This window comes from Labrus mixtus, chromosome 23, assembly GCF_963584025.1.
Source record: "Labrus mixtus chromosome 23, fLabMix1.1, whole genome shotgun sequence".
In the NCBI taxonomy this organism is placed as follows: Eukaryota; Metazoa; Chordata; class Actinopteri; order Labriformes; family Labridae; genus Labrus; species Labrus mixtus.
Genome location: NC_083634.1, coordinates 2,410,308 through 2,427,199, shown reverse-complemented (window position 1 = coordinate 2,427,199; position 16,892 = coordinate 2,410,308). Strand labels below are relative to the sequence as shown.

At 40.4% G+C, this 16,892-nt stretch overlaps 2 protein-coding genes across 4 annotated transcripts; both read right to left on the bottom strand.

Annotated features, from left to right (window-relative positions):
• Window positions 1-517: 517 nt before the first annotated feature.
• LOC132958057 (UDP-glucuronosyltransferase 2C1-like) lies at window positions 518-5,488 on the bottom strand. Of its 2 annotated transcripts, none has more exons than XM_061030654.1 (2): window positions 4,781-5,488; window positions 518-3,625 (listed from the first exon to the last, which is right to left on the bottom strand). In XM_061030654.1, the coding sequence occupies exons 1-2, from the start codon at window positions 4,793-4,795 to the stop codon at window positions 2,042-2,044; spliced, it is 1,599 nt and encodes a 532-aa protein (XP_060886637.1). In that variant the 5' UTR covers window positions 4,796-5,488; the 3' UTR covers window positions 518-2,041. The 2 variants fall into 2 exon arrangements, with proteins under 2 accessions (XP_060886637.1, XP_060886638.1); XM_061030655.1 differs by lacking the exon at window positions 4,781-5,488 and adding an exon at window positions 4,584-4,757.
• Window positions 5,489-5,637: 149 nt separating this feature from the next.
• On the bottom strand, window positions 5,638-9,223 carry ponzr4 (plac8 onzin related protein 4). Of its 2 annotated transcripts, none has more exons than XM_061030657.1 (4): window positions 9,069-9,223; window positions 7,841-7,957; window positions 6,434-6,588; window positions 5,638-6,182 (listed from the first exon to the last, which is right to left on the bottom strand). In XM_061030657.1, exons 2-4 carry the CDS (start codon window positions 7,944-7,946, stop codon window positions 6,063-6,065), a joined length of 381 nt encoding a protein of 126 aa, XP_060886640.1. In that variant the 5' UTR covers window positions 7,947-7,957; window positions 9,069-9,223; the 3' UTR covers window positions 5,638-6,062. The 2 variants fall into 2 exon arrangements, with proteins under 2 accessions (XP_060886640.1, XP_060886641.1); XM_061030658.1 differs by having other exon boundaries at window positions 7,841-7,954; window positions 9,069-9,199.
• Window positions 9,224-16,892: the final 7,669 nt, after the last annotated feature.

The following is a 16,892-nucleotide window of genomic DNA, read 5'->3' as shown; positions in this document are numbered from 1 at the left end:
ACTTCTGATTTTCCTCGTGGGAGTCTTTTTCGACATTCATTGCACCTTTTCAGAGTTGAACTCAGTCCCAAAAATCTGAGCAAAGCCCACGGGACGCTCGCTGGTTTTGAACCTTTCCTTCCCTCAATTGTTCTGTGTCATGACACGGCTCGTTTCAGTCGTAATGACAGTGTTCACATCCATTGACTCGCATGCCCTGCATGTACTATCACATGTTGACAGCTGTTTACTAATAATCAAAACACATTTTCAAGGTTCTTCTTGGACACACCTTACTTCCTTGCACGCGTTATACAAAACCAGGCCTGAAGAGAGCAGTAATTAAAATGAAGTTACATAAAACCCATCATGCATTCAGATTGAGCTCTGGGACACAAAGAAGTTTCCATCCAAAATGTGTTTGTGTATGAGAAATGATCTTATCTTATACTGAATGTGAAGAGTTTTTACATGTTATGTAATGGTGCAGTTTTCATTCTGATGCCTTTATATGACTAAATCAACCATCAAGTACAAAACTGGTTAAATAGGTTTTATTTTGAATGATTAATATCTGACCACAATCTAACAAAGTGATTTGTTGAAAGAAAAAGTTGCTGTTTCCAAGTGTTCACATAGTTTCACAATAAGCAGCAAATGAAAAGTTGGCTGGTTAAAAAGGTAAAATACCCTTTTTTGGTCTACAGGGGTCGCCAAAATTAACACAACATGGAAGTAGATCTATACATTGATGTAGAGGTCATGATGAAGTGCCATAATGTTAACAGGTCTGTTGGTTAAAATTCAATCTCTTCTCATGTGGGTTGCAGGTTTTCTTGAATAGCTACAGGATCAGGCTTCTTTCTTCTTCTTTTTTTTAACCAAACACAAGTAAAGAACCTTAGAATTCAATCTTCACAATTAAATCCACCTTCAGTTTAAACATTGTTCATCTTGTCTTTTCTTGTAATTTTTTTATTTTCATGGCAGCATGTTTCCGCTGTTTTGGTTTCATTTGATCTGTTTATACTGCTGCTTGATTGGTGTGAACATAAAAATAGTTTAATCAGCCAAAATGGTTCTTTTCGAAACCCAATTCAAACACTTGCTAATAAGCTAAACTAGTTAATAGATGGATCAAAGAAACTGTGTTTCGTGCATTAAATACCCTACAGTCTCAAGTCTGCTTTGAGAATGGGTTGGATTTGGATGTCACCAAAGATTGGATTTATGACAAGTAAGACTCAATGGATTTCCATATTTCTTTTTGTGTTGAGTTAATTAAAGCAACAATTAATACAAACAAATATTTCTCAATTTTGTCCTTCTCTGACTGAGTTTTTAGATCATAAGAAACTTAACAGTGAAACTTCAAGAGTGGAGCTCTTTCAGCGCTGGATGTTAAAATACTGTAAGGAAGAAATAATACAATCAGAGGGAGAATAAACTCACAATTTATAGAAACTAAACCTGTTTTTTTCACTGGGTGGCACAATTTCTTTGGTTAAATGACAGGAGTCTGGTCTGAAGTGAATCCAAGCTATATGTCTTAAAGATTATTTTGTCCAGTTTGACGCAAACATGTTGGCTCTGTGTGTATCACCTTTAGCGATGTTTTAGAACCACAACTGGGAAGTTTGAATGAAACAATACAAACCACTATTTTCTTCCATGTCAGACAAGTATGGCTGGAACTGCAGACAAAAAGATGTCTGATGTTAAAGGTCTGACAGATACGCTAACCCAGATCCCAAGATGGACTATTTCTACAGGATAGTTACTGTATTCTATTGTCTGAAACTGCGGTAGCCCTTAAACAAGGAGATTAAGCATGCAGCAAAAACAGGCTATGTTTACACGTTTTTCATCAAGAATCACAGTTAGTGATACAACTGTTACTAACTTCTTTCAAGTATGATCCAACTCTGATAATTGAGGCAATATTCAGAGGTTCTTTTTTGAGGGACTGTGATACTCCCCATCAATCAGTTTTTCCAACAAAACTCAGAATATACTCAAATATTTACTAAGAAAAAAAAGTCACTGAGCATTTTAAACTCAGTTACTCTGCCTTCGTTTTCCGTCTTGACTTGCAAAGAATCCTGCAGAATGCAATTAATGCCCAGGCAAAAGCTACAATGATAATGATGAAGAAAACAGCCACATCTAGACAGAAATAGGAGTACCATGGCATACTAAAACCTACTGACTGAAGATGGGCGGCCCCTTTGTTCCTAAGGACGTACTCAATCCAAAAAATGGCGGTGTCTATTGGTGACATTGGCAGGTCCCGATGCAGCATTGAAAGTCGCTGCATGTTGTCACGGTAGGAGGGATTGTTAAGGACATCCTTTAAAGTCTCTAAGAAGCCTTCCTCTGTAAGTGTTCTTGCCTCAACATGTTGAGCTGCCCCGCGGACCTCAAGCCGGATAACATTATCAAACTGGTCAAAGAGAAGGGGCAGGCCCACAACAGGAACACCATGGTAAATGGCCTCATACATGCCATTGGTGCCACCATGGGCTACAAAGGCACGAGTCTTGGGATGGCCAAGGAGGTCGTTCTGAGGGAGCCAGTTCACCAAGAGCGTGTTGTTCCCCAAGGATGAAGGCTTTTCACCAGCAAACTTCCACACCACCTTCTGAGGGAGCTGAGCAAAAGCAGCAGCGATTGCGTTTGTGGCCTCACGAGACAGGACTGAAACGAACGTCCCAAGGGACATGACTACCACCCCATGCTCCCCAGAGCTCTGCATGAAGGCCTCCAGCTCAACAGGGAGGGGATTAGCCTTCTTGCACTGGAACCCCCCTATGTAGACCACATTGGGCATTGTGGGGCGAGGGAACTCAAAAACAAAATCTGTTCTAATCAACCAGAGATCAGCTGCATACTGCATAGACAACAAGTCAGAACCAGGTGGGTAGTGCCGCTGGAGCAGATCTGAATAATGAGGATTCATGATAAAGTGCAGCTGATAAAAGCTTTGGAGATAATGTAACATATTCTTGGTCCTTTCCAGAAAATTCATTTGATCATGAAGTTCACTTCCAGGCACCGGTACATAGGACAGAGGCGAGGGAGCTATGCTGAAATGGGCCTCACCAGTATTAATCCAGCGAACGTTAAAAACCATTGGCAGCTTGAGGTAACTACCCAACAGAACCCCTATAGTCAGGGCAGGGTCTGTTAACATCAGGTCAAACTTGGCATCTTGCAGCTCCTTCATAAAAACAGTGTCATCTAACATTTCAGCAGTTGCTCCTGCAAGGATTTTGTGGCCCTTATCCAACATGGATCCTATTAAGTTGTTTTGACAGAAGGTGCGTATGAAGGGCATCGACTTGCGGCATTCCATAACATCTAAAAGCATTCGATTGTAGGCATTCTTGTCCGTATCATCCTCCATCATACGTCTAGTAATTGAAGTGAAAAATGTAGAGTTTTTAGGGATGTACCAGCTCTTGGCAGAGTACAGGACAGTGATATCGTGGCCTCTGGAGTGCAGCTCTTTGAGGAGGACCTCCATATTGATCCAATGACTGCCATCAACGGGTACTACCAGAATCCTGCTGCCATCACAAGTAGTGGACCTGAGCAACAGGAAGCAGAGCCCTATCAGGAATACTGGGATTATCTTCGACATTCCCTATGAGAGACAGAAGACAAAAATGGTTAAAATTGTAAATCGCAATGATCTTTAGGTATAGCTCATATGTCTTGCCTATCATATCATAATTACATCTTGCCCATGGACACATCAGGCATGTGTCTGCAGAAGCTTGGGATCTAACCTCTGGCCTTCTGGTTGAGAGACGACCATCTCTTCCATTGAGCCACCATTAAAGTAGTTGACACAGGCCAAATTACATCGCAAACATATGCAACAAATTTGGAAATGATGTAAACTCTGAAACACACCCAAAAATCCCAAAAACAAAGGCAAACACACAATACCTACAAAACATACCTAAACAGATATATTTCTTTATATTTTACTATTTTATAAGCATCACCAACTGGTACCAGGCAATAAACCTTGTGTGACAAACATTCGATTAACATGTAGTTTACACATGATTTACAGGTATATCATTCATAATTATAATGCATGTTTTCTATCTCCAGGTAGGAATGCAGAAAGTGATTTTACCTTTTCCTCCTTCATGCAAAGTCTAATCCACAGTCATATTCAGAGGACTGTCAGATGTTTGATGTCTTACAAAAAAAGACTGATTGATTTATTATGTGCCCAGTTGTGAATGAACAACATAAAAGTCGTCTGACCAAAAAGCCTTGTACAAATAACCACAAAAGAACTGACAAAAAAACCCAACCATACGTATCTCAATCTAAGAAAAGTTCTACAGTATTTGGACTAAGAACTAAAAATAGACCTACTTCAGCGCTTACTCACACTGCCGTCTCAACAGCAGATTTTATTTAAACAACAGAAACATCAAGTCAAGTTCATTTCTACATCTTTAGCTTTATCAGGAGTTTTATATTGTACTTGTTCCGAAGGCTCAATTGTGGCAGATAAAGAGGGGCGAATTACACATACTGATATATATGTGATATGTAAATATGAAAAACAAGCTTCTTACACTCAGTTATCAAGTTATCTCCCACAATGAAATCCTGAAAGCTCAAAATCATCTGGTGTATTCTGCCTGTCCTCAGTTAACCACCACTCTCTTATCTCTTGTTGACTGTTGCCAAACTCCAACAGGCCAAGATCAATGTTTGATACAGGTTTTGCAATGCACAATTCTTCAATTAAAAGGTTAATGAAATGCCTCACCTGGTTGGTGTACATCCAAAAGTTTGGCTTTTGCTCCAGAGCTTGCGTGAGCCAGGATGGTATGTGGTATGTGAGTTTCCACAAGGCTTTTACACAGACCCTACTCTAACAGTCCAAAGTCCAGTATATACAGGCTTCTCATTTGGGACAAAGGTCAATGTGAAAAGCTCTTCATGAACATGGTATAGTACAGATCAAGCATTGAGTAATTACTTGAGTTGCATTACATTAACGGCATTAGGGTTCAAGTCCCAAAGGAGCACAACCTTATTAGGATGGTTTATGAGAATGTTTTGTTTTTGTGTCACGCTATTAGCTGAGTTTGCTAAGAGCTGAAACAAGCTAGAAAGATTACATTTTCCACAGCTGGAGGATTTTGATCCAGATTGGGCCAGTGGTGGAGCTATAATCAATTATCTAAATTGTGAAGTTTGGAAGGCCAACAAATTAACTCTTGAATTTGATAGACCAAAAAATTGACACATATGCATCTGAACTGCTGTTGCAAAAAACCTCTTGGAGCATTAAACCCTGTACCTCAATGCAGAATTATTGGTCCAGACCAGTCCAAAACCATGAAACCAATCAGAGACAAGGAGATCATCTAGAGTTATTTCTGGAAAACAAAATGTATGCATTGTCTCTGCAACAAACCTGGTTTAATTAAACCTACTGAAAAATGCTAAATCTATAAAATGGTTTTATTTTACAGCCAGTGTAGCATCCTCCTCCATTCTCTTTTGTAGTTTAAATGAGTGACGTGGGGCATGGAACGTCCCCTTGATTAGCGGATCATTTGGCCTAAATTCATTCATTCTTTCGGCCAAAGACTTTTTACCAATGACAAAACTGTAGTCCCCTATGTATACATACTGTATATATACACACATATATTGTCTTCTTTATTTATATTTGGCTTCACAACAGAAACATCCCCTTGTATATTGCTGTGCAATCCAACATCCACAAACTGCAGCATTAAATTAGCAAAGTCGATCGGCACCTCGTTATAATAATTGTAAAAAACAACTTAGGAAAGATTGAATGCAGGATTTTCATAAAAGACAGCCTCTTATCTCTGTTAGTGATGCAACATTTACGACCCACATGTTCTGATCTGTAATCAGTTACTCAGTGACATTCCTCAGGCAGCCTTACAACAGTTCACAAAGAAGTCTAAGTATCCCTCACCCTTTTACTGTTAAAAAAAGCATCTTGATCTTGAAGTCTTGATGAAGCTTCAGAGGACTGTGATGACATTTTTGTGAATAATGATGATGTTTTATTTTCCCACATTCACGAGGGTAATAGGACTCATCCTTGTTTTGATTTCTCTTGCTATTTGGCACCAGGAGCAGGGCCCGCAGCAGCAGGCGTACACACAGTCGTTGAAAACCGTACCCTGTGAAGAGAGACACAGTTAGGCGTCATCTGCAAAGAAATAACTTATTTTTACAGTCATTAATTAATGTGTGACCTTACAAAGGAACATAGTGCACTCTAAATGTGACGTTGGAAACACAATGTTGAGAACATGACGAGACTGATCAGAGATCACAGATACGTTTGTGTTGACTTCTATGCAGGTAAGCACTGACGCAGTTGAGGTCCACTTAATTTATTATCGTGAAAAGGATAGCATTGTGTCCATACCTCAATGCCATAGCGTTGGCGCACTGAAACCCTGAGGGCTGTATTGATGGGTGGTATGAGTCCACAACCGTCAAGCAGAGGTAAACACAGACACTCTCCGGCCTCGCGTGCCGTCTTACAGGCGAAGCAGGGAGAACACCAACAGGAAAGGCAACCTGAAAAAAAACAGCAGCAGAAGTGAGCTTAACGTCGAATAAATATGCAACAGTCTGAAAGGTCAAAATCAAAGGAAACAACAGAATAGACTGTGTGCTGTAAAAGGAGAAGATGCTGTCTATTCAATTTACAAGTTAACAGATGTGGAGGTGCCTTAAGTCTGCATCTTTTCACATCACATATTGCCAATTTGACCTCTAAACTTAAAATGAAGTTGGGATTTTATTATAGAAATAAATCCAGCTTTTCCCTCAGAGCAAGGAAACTTTTGGTTTCATCAACCCTTCTTCCTTTGTTGGATTATGGAGATGTACTGTACATGGGTGCCTCGGCCAAATGTTTACAGTCATTGGACACCATGTATCACTGTGCATTGAGATTTGTTACTGGTTGTAGACGCTTTACTCATCATTGTGACCTATACACTAACTCAGATTGGCTATCTTTGAAGGTGCACAGGCAAATACACTGGCTGAAGTTTATTTATAAAGCTCTTCTTAGTTTGGTGTCTTCTTATTTATGTTCAGACCTTCAAAGAACCAGAAGCCACTATGCATTGCGTTCCTGTGATGTCTTTAAACTGTCTGTGCCTCGTGTCCGCACGGAGCTCGGGAAAAGAGCGTTTAGTTTTGCTGCTCCCACCGCATGGAACTTTCTCCAAAATGACTTGAATTTTTCGCTTGAAGCTCAATCTTAAAAGATAAAATACGCGAGACAATTGGACAGTGCCTGTGTTTCTGAATTGTAATCCTTGATCTCTGCACTTTATCTGTAAATCAATTTGCACATTGTAAATTGTTGTTCTCTCCTAACTTATTGTCTCTTTATCATGTAATGCTTTTTATGATGTGTGCTGCTGCCCTCTTGGTCAGGTCACCCTTGTGAAAGAGATCCTGATCTCAATGGGTTATTTTACCTGGTTAAATAAAGGTTAAATATATATATTTTTTTAAATCCTTTATAATGCCCTTCAGAAAGGAAGCTGGCTGCAGGATCCTTGTCTAATTGGACAACACGACTGGTTCCAAAATAGAACATATGCAAGTCTACAAAATCTGTTTGTTTAAATCTTCTTCTATACTGTATGATGTTCATTTGGCTGATTATGGTCACAGAGTAAGCATATGGTGGATTATACTTTATGTTGTTGATACAGGATATCTGCACTCGTGTCCAAGAACAGATAAACTCCTCAGAGAGGTCGTTCAAAAGTCGAAGGGCCCAGATGAAATACTGACACTGTAAACTCACACTGGGGAAGGTCTTGAAGGCAGTCACAGATGCCAGACGTCCATTGGTTGGAAACAGAGTCCATGATGAAGGGCCTTGGTTGTGTCACAACCATCTTCACAGACATGGCTTTGGCTTCTGACAGAAAACGACGTTTCTTGTCAAAAATATTTGTACTGTGTGTTACATATATTCTTTGTCTAAAGTAAAAGGAAGCATCCTTAGAAGGACCCAGCCTGTGTACCCTGTGTAGACTGCTCAGATCATGCTGAAATTATACAATCCTGTCTACGGAGGATATCCTGTTTTCATCACCAGCTGTTCCTGCCCTTACCCAATGGTTACCAAAGTCTGCCTCTTTGTGTTAATTGGTGCACAATGAATCTCAGGATATAAAGGACCTTGAACATTTAACTAGATGAAGTCCCTGCTATAGTCAGTGGCAGCTGGTGCAGTGTTGTGCAGCGTGATGCATATCTTAGTTAGTTAACTTGATGCTAACACTTACTGGGAAATGCAATGAACTGGCTAGCAGAATTAGCATCATGATCATTTTAATTTACGTTTCTATCTATTTTACCTCACAAACAAAACCACATGCTCTCGTACTGACAGGCCCAAACATTAAAAAAAAAACACAGCTGACTCACTCTAGCCTGGTCTGCTGCTCTGATCTATCTATCCTCTGATCCAGTGACACTGCACAACTCGTTCTTTATGTCTCAGTTAATGGGACGTATCCCTCTGCTGCCTCCATTTGGGTGGCTGAGTGTAAAGCGTCCATGCACTCATTTTTTTCCTGCACTCCTCGAGGCTCCTATCTCCTTTCTCAATATCTCTCTAACTTGCTAAAATAAAATATCATTTTTGATATGTAAATTGATTTATAAAGTAGCTCTCTCTTGGGGCACCGGTGCCCTAATGGTTATTTTGTGCCCAATGTGCAAAGGCGCAAAATAACCACTAGGTTACTAGGAACATGGGCCGTCCTTGAATCTAACCTGTGTCTCCTTTCCCGCATGTCATTCCCCACTCTCCCTGGTTTCCACCACTATTCACTGCCCTGTCTCTCCAACAAAGGCATACAAAGCCCCCCCCCAAAAAAAGGGTAACTTAAAGTAACTGTCCCTTGGAAAAATACAACCCTTAAGCATAAAATCACAATCATGAGCTCTGTCCTACAGCAGATTTGCATGTTCTCAATATTTCAATGAATCTTGCATAATTACAAATTTATCTCATGTCCTACCTGTTTTTGTGTTTTGAGGAAGAAGGATCAGCTACAAATGGATTTGTAGAACAGCGATGGATCTTATAGACTATCTGCAGAGAAGTGAACGGATGCTTGTCACTGACTCGTCCATCCAGTCTGACTTGTGTCAGAAATCACATCAGACGTCAGTCGGACATCCCTCTTTAAATGTGCGTTATGGTGTGACGCACGTTTAAAGAGTACAACTGTTTGGAGACATATGTGTGTGATAAGAACTTAAAAGAATGTATGACGCTTACTCTACAGTAACATACAGTATGTCCCAAGGCCTTCGTTTGATTGCATTCACTGAGATTCTGTATTTTCACAATGTTGCTTTCAGACTCACAGTAACTTTTGATATTTTATTGCAACCATTCAGCTCAAAATATTTGGATTTTGATACAATTCTAGTACAACATGAAAGAAAGTAAGAATAATAAAATATGTTACAGTGAATATTTCTGACCTGATATTGCAGTATAAAATATTGCATTTGCAAAATTCTGACAAATGTCAAATAGTTTGGTTTCACTTTAAGGTAAAACGTTCTTTAGTTGTAGCAAATGTATAATCTGATGCTCTTTTAATATTGTGCAAAAAAGTTCAAATCCATCAATTTCGATACATGTACAGTATGTAAAAGTTTTAAATTTCATACCGTGTCTGCCAACAAACATGGCAACTTACTTGACCCCTCCTTCTTTTTTTACCACCTCCAACATGATGAACTTAAAAGACTAAAGAAAAGATAGAAAACAATTTAATTGATCAAGCAAAATTCCTTTACACATTTTAACCATGTTGCACATTTGATTTGAGAGAAAAACACAGTTTACAGTATCAGCTAAGCTTAAAGTCTAACCCTTAACTGTATCATCTCCATGCACACAATTTTGAACTAGAGTCTGCAATAACATTTAAAAATGCCTCGGTGAACAACTTTTTAGACACAGTTTAGAGAAATTCTTCATTTTTGTTTAAATTGTTGTGACATGCCTGCAAAGCAATCTGTAAATCAAATGCACTGACAATAAAGACAACAATCTGGTACGTGCAGATGCCACAGGTATTTCAAAAGTCTAGTAAGTCATCCCATCAGGACTGAATGAAATTATCGGCTGGCTTATCTGCCTGTCTACTCAGACTTGTCTGAATGTGCACACTCATACCGTGTTAAACCAGCTTTCACTAATGAGCTAGATGTTTCAGAATGGAAGAGACAGGTAGCAGGTTAGGTTATTAACAATTTCCCTTTTCATAGTGCAATTCTGCTACAAGGCCATAATGAATCTCTACCGTCAATACGGCTTGAGACCTCCTTATTGACACAATGGTGTCCTAGTCTGTGGATTCACATTGTCTGAAGGTGTTGGAGAAGCACGAGAGAGCATGGCACAACGGGAGACATGCACACACACAACACTTTGTGCAGTATCTTTCTAGAACCCCATCTGACTCTGTCTTGTCCGTCTGGTCCTGTCCTGGTCGTCTTGTCCACGATTCTAGAGTCTGTCAGGGCCCCAGGAAAAAAATCAATTGGGGGGCCCTCCAACCAGCGTTCAACACCATTATGTCTGCCAGCCGATGTTTACTCCTCTTCCAGTTTTTTCCTGTTTATTTATCTCTGCCATAGACAGCTAATTCTTTGGTGACATTCGTTGACAATGCAACGATTAACAGGAGCAAGGAGAGGGAGTGCTCAGATGGGGGGGGGGCTTAGAGAGGCTTCCAACTGTCATTGCAAAATTTGCTAATATTGGGCTGCTGCTTTGGTTTAAATTTGTGAGCCCTCAGGGGCCCTCTTCTGGTCTGAGGCCCCAAGCAGTTGCCTGCCTTGCCTGTAGACAAGCAGCGCCTCTGTGTCCGCCTGGTCCTGTTTTGTCCCTCTGGTCCAGTCCTGGTTGTCTTGTCCTCGTCCATCTGGTCGTCTCTTGTCTGTTTGGTCATGTTTGTCTGGTCTGGCCGACTTTCTTTGTTTGGTTTGTCTTACAAATGTCTTTACTTTTGATCGGGGGATGGTACCCTTCAAAGGGGTAAGTCTGAGGAGCCATGAATTGAAAGAGTAAAAATTATGTGACCCACCTTCTTGTAAATGTAAAGCAGTAAAAGTATACAGGAGTACAAAACGAGCATGGATCAGTGTAACACTGACGGCTGTGGGTACACTTTTAACCATGTGTTTTTAAGTTTTTGAATGTACATATTTTTAGACTTTTATCAAACTTCTTTCACTTTATCTGGGGTCAAACTGATCTTTGGCGAGCATTGTGTTAACAATGGTAACAGGGAGTGTCTGTAGGCCAGAGGAAGTGTGATTAAATCAACTCCTTTACTCTGGAGGGAAAGCTGCAGCACAGGCCAGAGAAGAAAAGGAGCGCTGCATGTACTTTATCTAGACCAAGTGCGCCCCCTGCAGGGAGGTCAGAGCAGTGTATCTGGCTGAGGAAGAGGAGGCGGCGTGGGATGCTGCCCTTCTCTTCAGCTCTCTGGAGATCTGGAGCCAAGAAAGCGGATAGCAGCAGCATCCGTACAGGCAGTCGCTCCACACACTCCCCTGTAATACACAGAGAGAGAGAGAGAGAGAGAGAGAGAGAGAGAGAGAGAGAAAGAGAGAGAAAGAGAGAGAAGCCTGAACACAGGTGGGAGGCTCGAAACAAAAGATGAACATTTGCATTTAGGTTTGAAAAAAAAAGGCACGTTTTCTGATGTAAACAGTACAGCAGTTTTCTTTTCTTCTCTCCTTGCACTCTTGTTTGAGTTTAAATTTAAATCACTTTAAATTAATTGTATTACCTGAGGTAAGTTAGGCTACAATTCAAAATTTGCTGAAGTTTTGCTAGAATCATTTTTATTCAGATGTCAGACAAACAACTGTTTCTAAAGATTGGGATACCCAACTTCAATTTTCAAAAAAGTCCAGGAAAGTAAAAACTCAATATAGACAAAGCAGTTGCTTGAAGTAAATAAATAACAGCGTTATTGTCAGGGTAACAGTAAAAAGTGTGTTCCTCTGACTCTGTATAAGTACATATGAGAGTTTCTCTGCTTTAGGAACAGCAGCCAGGATACAGAGGTCTTCAGTAATGTCGAGATGGAAACATCGGTGGGTGAGCTTTAATAAATCAATAGTTTGAGAACGACAGAGAGAGGTCAGATTCTAGTTGTTCTATCTGCAGCATGAGCATATGATCCCGTCTCCGTGATACTGAGTCAGCAACGCAACTAAGATATGAGAAGTTTCTGTCAGCTTTGATTGATGACTGGTACTTCTAACTTTGTCACAGTCAAGAACCCAAAATAAATCAGCCTTTGATTTTGGCTTAATAAGAATGATCAACAACAATAATCTACATATTATTTGTTGCACTACAAAACATGCAGTTTTGTACTGAATTTACACTTTTGTACAGGTAGTTTTTTCTGACAGCCTTTCTTTCACAATCACTAATGTTTGCTTTGTAAAACATATAAAAGGCTGTTTCTTCAGTGTGCTGTGAAAAGTCTCATCTGACACTCACCTATGAGCTCTATCCTAATTAATTTAGTTTAGAAAGTCCAATATTAAAAAATAAATACATCCTAATCTTTTACTGGCTGAGATAAAATGTTTTTTTGGGGGGGCTGTCATGAAATGTGGATTATTTTGTCAAAACATTTATAATATTTTTTTCAACACCAGGCTTTAGCCATGCTAGCAGCTTTTGGAGGTACATTGATGCTTTCAGCTAAATGCTGATGTCAGCATGCTAATGGACAAAAATTATGCTAACATGCTGATAGGCATGTAAACTGTAGTTATTGGATGTTAGCATGCTAGCTTTGGCTAGTAGCACTTACCAAATCACCAAAGGCTGATCCAAAAATACATATATTTAACAGATCAGCTGAGCTCAGTTGGTTGGGCATATGCGCCATGTACAGAGGTTAAAGCCCTTGCTGCACTGGTAAAAAGGTTCGACTCTCGATCCTGATGCCATTTGGTGCATGTCATCCCCCATTGTCTCTCGACACATTTCCTGTCTCTCTACATGTGTCAAAGAGAGGCCCAAAATTCCCCGACCTCAAAATATGAGCTAGCAGTAAGGTCTCACCCCAATAACTGAATTCCCCCCTGAATTACTAGTATTTCTGATTCCGACGTACAGTGGCCGCAGATTAGGCTCAAGACCAAACTATGGCTCCTCTCCCGCTTCTTCTATGTATCAATTATGTTTTTAATTATTCTGAGTTGTGATCAATCGACAAAAAGCCTTGAGCCGTGACATTATGGCTGATAAAATTAAACCCAATATCAACTTCTTAAAGTGGAGCCATGGTAAGAATTTATGATGTAACTATTCTAAATAAAAAATCTTTACTTAAAGCTTCTGTGAGGAGTTTTTAAGTGGATGTAAAAAAAAGACAGAAATTCATACTGATAAGACCTACAAAAGCAGACCTGACCATCAGAGACAAGATTGACTATTTCTATATGGTAATTGTACGTGTCTGAAACTACTGCTGGGGGTAGGTAAGAGACGAAGACTCAACAAAACGCTACAGGAACAGCCTTTGTTTGCAGTTTTTACGGCAAATAATTACAGTGAGATTTGCGTTTGACACAGTATTAAAATTTTCATCTAAAAAACAATTCTTACAGAGGTACAGGAAAAGATCAGCCTAGTAATATGAAGTATCACTTTCTCCACAGGGGGCGCCAAAATCAACACAAACTGAAAGTTCCTCACAGGAGCTTTAAGAACTTAGAAGTTGTGACAAGAGATATTCAGGAATTTGCATCAGCTTTAGAGCAATCTGCCTGCACGGTGTCATTCTCACGTTACACACTTTTTCAGCACTGTCTCCTCTTCCATCCATAATTGCTTTGCTTTGCAAACAGCCTACATGCTTGGACTTGTTTTCACAAGAACTATTGGCACCTTCCTCACTCCTGCTCTGCAGTATTGACAGCGATCCACTGCCCACTCCACCTACAGAGAAGCCAACATTACCAACCACCTCCTTCTCTCCGATGGCAGCTCTCCAGCCTGGCCTCCAACCACTCCTGCCTTATCTCTCCTTGTCTTCACTGTCCCAGAAAGGATTGGCTCGGCTTAGCATTCATCAAACTCATTCACTTGGCACCCCGGTATTTGCCGTTTGCATGACAAACATCTATTTTGTGTTGGTTGTGTACACTCGTCAGTGTCGTGGACCTGATGTCTGTTGAGATCTGTGGTCATGCAGGCAGATATTTGAGTATTAACTAAGTGTGAAAAAAACAGCACCTGAGTAAACGAGTAGGTGGTAGTCATAGCAGGTTGCTGTGTATTAAAGGCAGTGATAGTTTCTTGTGTATTCATTAAGTTATGTGTGACTGTAGTAAAGATTTGTATTGCCCTGATTTCACTGCATCACTATTTGCATTTTAATAAGATTGAGCTGATGTTGCCTTGCTGAAGTAATAACCAGCGTCATTAGGCACCTCTCCTTGATGTTGCAGCTTTTTCTCCTGTGTGCTGTTATTGTGTTTCATCACTCCATGTGCTGAGCAGTAATTGTAATCTTTCAAAGCTCCTGCAGCTCAGTGTTATTGAGCTGGGGACAGTGTGGCACCAGTGTAAACAATCTGAACTTTTGTTTTTTTTATCACACCTTCATGACTACAGGGGCCACTTTACTCGGCTGATACAATTCAATCACAACTTTAGCTCTCAAACAACACCACCACTTTAACTAGGAAAATCAACATATTCTTAGACATATTCTATCAGATCAAAAACAAAATAAATGCCATGAATGCATTCAGGAAGAAGCAACAGAAACCAAAAGTCAGTGTCAGAGCTATTAAACCGTTTACTACGATTGCAGTTTTCTTGTTATTGGCCAAAAGCTTCCCTGAAATTGGCTTCACATGTTTTACAGTACATGATATTGGATGGGTCCAAAGTTGGCTACATTTTACTCATATGGGCTCTATTTGGAGCCCATCAACATTTACTGTACCAGGGCCAACTAATGTGGGGCCCCCATGGACATTCTGGTCATTGACTGGACTTAAGTTGGGTATCCCAGATGGGCCTAGGTGCAACTCATTTTGAGCCAACTTGGATGTTTGGCTGTCATTGGCAGTAATACTCCTCATTGGAAACAATGGAAGTCAATGGTGAACAAACCACATCTATTGAGCTCTCACTGTCAGCAGGACACATTTTAGGCTTAACTTAGGCTATAAATGCTGTGGTGTTTGGCATGGATGTACATCATAAACCTGTCCCTCTACAAAGAAACATTGATAAACTAAGATGTGTAAATTCCCCCCAAATTACATGAAACACAAAGTCAGGTAACAAAGGAAAAATCTCAATCCAACACTTCCAATTCCAGTTTGATCAAAACATGTTTTCTGGACAAAATTTGAAAACAAAAGTCCACCCTCTGGACTGAAGACTAAGCCCTTACTGAATCAGCACACCATCAGCACATTGCTTCTATGTGTGAGACTGCATGACTACATGAGCTGCTGTCAAAGAACCCCTGAACATACAAGTAAAATTTATGAGTGTGGATGGACAGATACCTCACACAGCAGCCTCTATTGGGGTGTAGATTGGTTTTAAACTCTGCAATGTGCTTACCTTTAGAAAACACACTTAATCACCATTAATGATACATTAAATTAGAAAATATGGCTGAAAGTTTGATGCCTCCAATCCCTCCAATACATTTGACTTGGAAAATCTAGACCAAGGAGTCTTGGGGGACTTGTGCAGGAACTACCCCTTCCTAAACCCTCCCTAACCAATGGAGCTTTTTGAATCTCAAGTGTGTTGATCAAAACTTGGATCTAATATCTTATCTTGTAAAAAAAATGATCCCAAAACTATGACTTGGCAAAAAGTTGAGAACATAAAAACAAATGGCTATTTATAGAATTTCAACTGGAAACTTTGTATCTGAGCTGTGTTCACCTTTATGCCGTATCGTTCTCTTACAGATGCCCTCATGGCGAGAGATGCCGGAGGAACACAGCCTATACAGTCCAGCAGAGGCAGGCAGGGACACGCACCCACATCATGGGTCACCTTACAGGTGAACACTGGGAGGCAGCACAGAGCAAAGCAGCCTGCAAACACACAACCAGACACACACAGCAGATCAACCTCAGCACACATCAACATGACTGTCAGTGGTAACGTTTCTTAGACACACTTTAAAGTTCATCATATAAAAAAAAAGTTTCTCAATACTTACAGTCTCCCACATCTTTATAGCACTCACACAGGCCAGTGCTCCACTGAACCCTGCTCTCCGGCTGGACCTGGACCACCTGTTTGGACATAGCCGAGCTGGATAAGGTCGGACAAAAAGCTAGATTAGTACCACATATAACATAAAGTGTCATAAAGAGAAGATATGGGGCATGGTTACACCAAGTTGCAACATCTGGTAGCAACAGTTTTTGGTCTCTATAGTTTGTTTCTTTATTTGTGAAAACGGTATAGGAGGTGCATTTTTTTCATTAATTTTTATTATTTTAAGGGCAGGTCTGATGCATGCAGTTGCAGGGGCTGACCTTACTGACAGGTGGGCGTGTTGAAGCTGTTTTCCAGTAGGCTAAAGGCCTGCCTAAGTTTCACCTCTACTACTGTCAGAGGCGCTGCTTGTCAATAGGCAAGGCAGGCAACTGCTTGGGGCCCAAGGCCAGTATGGACAGTAGGAAACCTCCTTATCTGACAGCATTCACTCTAGTTGTGCTGCTTAATGTTGCATGCATTAATTCTGTTGAAACCAAAGTGGACAATGAAAGTCATTGAAGGGAAATGAAGTGGAGTCATC